At 36.4% G+C, this 7421-nt stretch overlaps 1 protein-coding gene across 1 annotated transcript; it reads left to right on the forward strand.

Moving 5' to 3' along the window:
- Positions 1–2621: 2621 nt before the first annotated feature.
- On the forward strand, positions 2622–6040 carry LOC141818771 (uncharacterized; the record flags this gene model as incomplete). The annotated part of the gene is given in 6 exon segments (XM_074706217.1): positions 2622–2933; positions 3074–4765; positions 4850–5271; positions 5345–5503; positions 5589–5768; positions 5846–6040. Coding segments are annotated over 5 exon segments (2640 nt in total), but the record flags the coding sequence as incomplete, so codon positions are not given.
- Positions 6041–7421: the final 1381 nt, after the last annotated feature.

Below are 7421 nucleotides of genomic sequence, written 5' to 3' on the forward strand. Positions count from 1 at the left end.
TTCTCCATCTCTGAAAAAGTTTCAGAAAGGAGATTATTAGTGGACGATCGTCTTCCCGTGCATAGACCTTGGATATATTAATTCTTGGAGGTTATAAACCAAATAAATTCACGAATCCCCTATGCTTGTGATTCTAATATCCGCTGTGAGTTTTTAATAGAATGAATGAACGACAAAAGCTCTATTCACCCCCTCTAGTATGCCCACCAATCCTACATACTAAAGTACTTACTCTCTATTGATCAGATATTTTTTTTTCATTTTTAATATCATGTTAAATACTTTTATAAGTCATTCAATACTTTATTTTCCTAGGTACGTAATTTCATATCTCTATCAAAATATCATATGGTCCAATGACTTTTTTTATTTTGCCTCCCAATTAAAGTTTATTTTACTTTTAAAATTTGAATTTTATAATAAAAATTTAAATTTTTATACTTATTTAACCTACTTAAATTACCCAAGTTAAGTTGATCATCTAAATCTTCATTAAAAATTTTTGATGAAAATACTTCTTTCACCATTTTTTTATTTCTCTATCATTTACTAGTATCATATTGTATTTATCTTTAATACATCTTATTTAAATAAAATCTTTTGTCTTTCTCCCTTTCACTTTATAAGCTATTCTATAAATATCTATTTTTCATTCTTTTGTATCGCATTTTTATATAATTATTCAAAAATTTTATTCTTAATTTCGTTCATTACTTTTTTATTTTCTTTTTTTTGACTCTTGAATATTTTTTAAAATTTTTTTATTCTTATAAATATATAATTCCTTATAGATGATTTATTTTTCTTCCCTTTCCCTTTTACTTTCTCATTCCACAATCACGATATCTCATTCCACCATCAAGATGTCAATTTGACTCACCGATTAAAACTCTTAACTATTATTTTCAATTTTAATATCATCTTATCTCATATTACATTAGAATCATAATATATTTCATCTAATATTTATACTTATATTTTCTCTTTAAAAATATTTTTAATTTTTAAATTTTTACCACTTAATTTTAAAAATGATATATACATTTTTTACTCTCTTAGGCGTACATTTGAATTATCTTATCAGAGAGCATTGTAAAATTTTTACTCTCTGTATGAAAAAGAAAGTCTTATTCTTTGGTATGCAGGAATTAATCGTGGAATAGAATCATGAATTTACGCATTTCGTTTGAATGACATTAATGTTCAATCACTAATAACTCGACCAGATCTCGCCATTTCTATCCAATACAGTAGCTTTTAAAGACGTGCAATTATTGAATTTAATGATTTCCCCCCTTAAAATAGTCTTTGTATAAATATTTTGTGGATGGATGAAAAAGAACACCAAGTTCGAGCTAAATATTCAGAACGATCGATCCATCATTAAACACAAATGAGGGCACGGTAGGTTAGCTGGGGACCCGACGTCGATCTTAGGGTGGTCGTAGGTTTCGACGTCCTTGTCAACGCGATATTTATGCCAAATTGATGTTTCCACATGGCGATGTTTAATCTTCGATTTGGCCTCCGATCCTGTTTTTAAAACATCGAAAAGATTAAAAAAGCAAAAAAAAAAAAATCTTGACAGAATGGATAAATACTGAGGTGCAACACGCTTTTTCTTCTGCATAAAGGTGGATCCGTCACCTTAGCGGCCCCACACGGTCGGTCCTACGACCATCTGTGAGGAGGTAAATCGAGAAAGTGCAGTTGGTTACGACGTAGGAGGGGTATTGCCTGGCTTCGTCAGGATTCGAACCCTTGCCCTCTTCTACAAATCTGCTGCATCGTAACCAACTCACCTATGCAACACGCGAACAATGTGAAGGCGCGCAAGGAAGCCGCAATTATTGACGAGTTTGCCTTGTTCTCGAATGTGTCGTCCGTGTTTTTTTTCTCTTTCGCTTTCAATTGAATGCCCCTTTCGGCTTTACCGCTACCCCAACAAACACCCTAACCGCGGGAAACCTGGGCCCACGCCGGCTCCCATTTTTGGTTGACCATTAGTTCGATGAAATTTCAATTCGATTAAAATAACTCAACAATTTATTTTAATTTTTTAAAATATCTATGATTCGGTTTCCATTTTGAATTTTGGAAATTAATTAAATCCAATTTTTATTAGCATTTTTTAATATTTTTAAAAAATAATCAAATTAATCAATTCAGTTCCGACTCGACTCCGAAGCGGGCTCTTTGATTTTGGCACGTGGGATTTAGGGTCTGATAATTAGTATGTTCCGTATTTGTGACGATGGAATCGGTTTATTCTTATATCGTAAGAATAAATCGATTTCATCGTATCGTAAGTACTAGTTGGGCATCTGGATTGATCGTCGTATGCGCTTCCCAATTTATCTGATGGTCGGTGGAAATTTTCATAAGATCGAACCGATCACTTTCAGAGATTGAGTATACTGATTGAGATTTATCATTTTTTTTTTAATATAGTAAGTACTCGACCAAACTCACCATTTACCCTTTTTGCTGGTAACGAGTGGGCCCCGCGGCGGGGACCGCGAAGTTACTGGAGGCATTGGCTAGGGAAAAAAACAAAACCGGGGAACGGGGACGTGACGATCCGAAATATCCTCGAGGAATAGCAGTGTTTTATTCAAACAAACCGTGGATTGCTCTTCCCGTTTTAAATTCCTCACCCCTTCCTTGCTCGCTTTGGTCTCGCTTGATCTTTCCATCTCTCTACGTCGCCTTCCTCGTCGCTTCGTGCATTGGTAAGCGAGTGGAGAACGCGCGCGAGTGGGAGAGGTACGAGTGCGGGATCTCGGATCTGTCGATGGAAGGGTGAGATCTGGCTGAGGTAACTATTGGGATCTCCGGCGAGGTGTTTTTGGTGTGACCGTGCTGTGGTTTTTTGAGGTCGCTTCTCCTAAAACGACGCGGATCCTGTGAGTGATCGCTCCTGATCTCCAGAGGTTTGCTTTTTTTTTTTTTTGACTCGGTTAATTTAATTTAAATTTTTTTTTTTGCTTTGGACTATTTGCTTATCAGCGATGCAGTTACGAGTTAGTTTTTGAAGAGTTGTTATACTAATTCCTGTGCTAATTTATCGTAGCTTGAGCAATGACGGCGGATTTGAGCGAGTTTAGTGTTGGATCTCGGGTCGAAATCGAGGGGTCGGTTGGTCTGGGTTTAGGGAAGGACGGTGATCGAAAGGTTACAGGGGACGCTAATGCCATTGCTTGTTTGGTTGGTGAGGAGAAGGATAGTGGTTGGACTGGAGGATTGATCGCGATGGGGAATGGTAATTTGGACGAATCATGGCAGCGGGATCTTGATGTGGATGTCAAATTAGATCCGGTTGCTGTAGGAGATCTAGAGCCGATCAAGGTGAAAAGAGAAAATGGGGAATTGATTCCTGAGAAAGCGGGTGATCTCGATGGAAATGCTGATCCCACTGCAGATGCAGCAGTGACTGTGGATGATGATTGCAAACATATTACCACCTATCGTGATGCGGAAGAGGAAGGAGTCGAATCAGATTCAGGAATAGTGGCCAAGGAAGGAATAGGTGAAGCACTCGAGGGAAGTCTAGGTAATGAGGTTCGAGATGAGAAGGTACCAGACATTAAAAGTGGAATCTGTGGAGTGAACGAACAGGCATGCAGTGAAGAGGGCAATATGGAGCTGAACATGGAGAATGGTCAGGATCAGGTAGAGGATGATAGTAGTCGAGAAACTGCTAAGCCAGACTTGCATGTTGAGGTAGAAAAACAAGAAAGTGAAATTCTAGTCAAGGATGCAGACTTTGTAAAAGAAGAATCAACTGCTGAAGTAGGGAAGGAGAGCAATGCTCTGGTTACAGCAATTGACAAACAGGGCAATTTAGAATTATCAGTTTATGATGAAAATCAACAATGTGAGAGTTTAGGTATTGGGACACAACTAGAAAAGGAATCCAAAATATCTTCTGTAGAAGATGATAAACAAGAAAGCAAAAACGAACTTGAGCTCAACAATACCCACCATGAGAAGGAAGAGGTGACAGTTATCATAGCTGATGAAAAGCAAGAAATTTTCACTTTGAATACAGATGATACTAGCCAAGCATATAGGGAGATAAATGTTTTATTGCTGGAGACAGAGGGGTCTGGGTCTGTGCTTAAAGCAACAAAAAAGCATGACCAAGAAAAGCTGGTAATTCCTGAAACTCATGTTTCAAACAATAAAGAGCAAGAAACTTTAGAGTTAGCTACCGAAGTAGAACTGATTGCGGAGCCTCAGGATCAAAGGACGTGTATTAGTAACCAAGACGAATTGATATCAGCTGTTGAAGTTCAAAAAGAACAGAATTTTGAGGGATTGGTTACAGAGAGCCAGCCTTCTGAATATTCTGCTGATCATGAGCATATGGGTCATCCTATTTCAGAAGAATGTTTAGAAGAAAATAGGACACATATAGTTGCCAATAGTATAACCAATTTAGAAACAGTAGATAGTAGTGGATGTTCCAAAGCTCACACCGATGTTCCTGCACCTGAGATTAGTGCCATGGTTGATGAAGCTGTAACAAGTGGTGACACCATTGGTGACATTTTGATTGTTGAACAGTCCGTTGATTTGCATCCGAAAGAAGATTGCTGCAGCTCAGATGTATCTTGTGTTGCTGAGAGCAAGTCACTGGAAATTTCTATTTCTCCCCAGATTCTGTCAGATTCTGGCAATGGATTATCTAGCTGCCAAGATGCATGCCCTTCAGAACAGGAAGCTGTCACGTTGAGTGCAGTAGATGTTCCCAGCCCAACAGGTACAATTAACAAAACAGTTCTAGCATTAGAATTTATAAATTCAGGTGAAATTTTCTTTTCTGATGTTGCTACTACATGTGCAGCAGGTAGACATGATGTAGCTGAAAATGGTAGTTGTATAAATGAAACTAATGAAAATGCAGTTGTAAATGATGTTGATGCCATTGAATCTGAATTTGCTGTTTCAAAGGAGTCTGTAGAATCTAGCACTTCTTTGGATAGTTCAAATGAAGTTGAGAGGTCATTCGATGGTGGAAGCAATAGTGTCCATGGAGAATCTGGAGTTCTAGAAGAGAGTCAGGTGCTAGTCAAAGATCATACCGCATCAAATTTAGCTGTTGAAAAGGTGACGACCAATTTTGGTAAACCACAAGCATGTTACATAGTTAAAATTCCAAGATTTATCGACAACCAACTTTCGGTAAGCATACAAACTGCACAGTCAGAAGTGAATGAGAAAACACAAAGAAGGGATTCTATAAAAGTTTCTATTGAGAGGCAGAAGGTATCAGAGGATCCTGATGATTCATTAGATTACTTTTCTATTTAGATTTTTTATTGTTCTGTTTTATCCTCAGATGACATGTAATGAATTCTGGAAGAAATTTGAAGATGAAAAAGCAGAAGACCGGGCTGCAAGAGCTGTGGTTACTGCTAAACGCCAGCAGATGGAGTCTCTCCAGTTAACGATAAACAAGTTGAAAAATGTACATTCAATTGAGGAACTTGATTCCAAGGTGAGTTTCAGGTGATCTTGGTTGAGGGTGTTTCAACTGTTAGTTTTCTTTTTATTCATCTTCAGTTATTTGTTTTCTTGGTCAGATACAATCAATGGAATTTGAGCTTCAGCATGTAACCATGCCATTGAAAGAAGAAAAGAAGTATATTCATGAGCTTAAACAGTTGAGACAACAGCGTGACCAACTCACTTCAAAAACATATTCAAGTACTGAAATCAATGAGGCAGTTGACCAAAAGGAACAGATTGATGAGCAATTTAATGTATTTTAGTCGAACTGTTGTAATCTTTTTAATGTTTTCCTTTCATCTTTACTAACAAACTAGTTTTTTGCCTGCAGCTTTTGAAGAAGGAACTGGATTCTCTTAGAACTAAGGTGCTGCGAACTGAAGCCAATGCAAATGCTGCAAGGAAGAAATATGATGAGGAACAACAAATTTTGAGAGGTCTTCAACAACAATTCAGGGATGCTGATGCTCTTCGCCAGAAAGCATATGGGCATTGGCGAGAACTCAAAAATAAGTTAACTGAAAGGGTAAGCTGTTCTCTGTTGTTTTATTGTAATTTAATTAATCCTGGATATTTCAAGAGCAGATGCAGAGATATGATCTAACTATTATTGCTTTTCTATATGTTAGTAGATATCTTTTAAATACAGATATTATTTTTTCTTTGCTGCATGTTTTTCTATCCATTGTATATATCTTTATCATGATAATATGGCCAAACAATTTGAGACCTCCATTTTCCAATGCAAAAGTATATCTTGACTCCTACAGCTATTGATATAAGGATGATCCATTCCCCATTAATCCATTATATAATTGGTCTATTTCTTAAAGATACGAGTTTATTGGATGAGTGGCTAACCGATGAACTATTGTGAGATCCCTTTATCTAAGTACATATGTTTTCAGACTTTCAACATAGATTGTTTTTCTCTTGCTGTATATTTTTCAGTCAAATGTTAATTGTGCAATGTCAGATTCCTAATGTTCTCTGGTTATCTATGTAGATGTCCATACTTTTAGTCCGACAATATGATGTTAACATATCCAACAAAGTGATGATAGTCTCTCTATGATGATGGAGAGATGGTATTGACCGAGTAATTTCTTCTCTAGATTTAACTTAAACCCACTGTATAATTTCTTGTTTATTCAATAGAAAGTCTTGTATCTTCTTCGCAAACTTGGTTTGTGCAATGTGAGATTTCTAAAAGTTCTCTGATTATCTAGGTAATTGCCCATACTTTTAATCTCTTCAACAATGTGATGATAGTCTGTCATGATGTAGAGATGGTATTGACTCAGGTTTAATTTTTCTCTAAATTTAACTAAAACTCACTATATAATTTTCTTGTTTATTCAATAGAAAGCCTTGTATCTTTATTCATCACAAAACTTGGTGTCCACACTTAAATTCAAAAATTCATCTCCAAGTTCATAATTTCTTTGCATTGTTAATCTACGCCAGGAAATCATTAATTAGCAATTCTTATGCTAGCTTAATCACAACTATATAAATTCTAAGTGTTGCTTTAAATAATGACTACTTTGGTCTGAACCTTGATTATGTCACTTCTTCGTGCACATCACTTAAATCGTATGAAATTTATCATGCATGCTCAATAAGGCTGACCCAACTGATGCTGAATTTTTTGCACTGTTTCCATTTTGGTTGTTTTACTCACAGGATCTTTTTCTGACCTCCCTTAGTGCACTGTATTTCTACCCATCTTTTATCATTTGTTGCCATAAGCCAAGTTGCTGTTAAGCGAGAAACTGAGCTATTTTATAATGCATTTGTTTCCATTTAATCATGTTCAAATGTCATGCTTAAAATCATTGGGAAGTCATACCTATGGACATTGAATCTCTAAATGACAAGATTTATTCAGTTCATTTGCCCAGTTT

Source organism: Curcuma longa, unplaced genomic scaffold, assembly GCF_044706935.1.
Source record: "Curcuma longa cultivar G26 ecotype Majalengka, Jawa Barat unplaced genomic scaffold, ITB_CL_G26_1.1 contig_25940, whole genome shotgun sequence".
Classification (NCBI taxonomy): Eukaryota; Viridiplantae; Streptophyta; class Magnoliopsida; order Zingiberales; family Zingiberaceae; genus Curcuma; species Curcuma longa.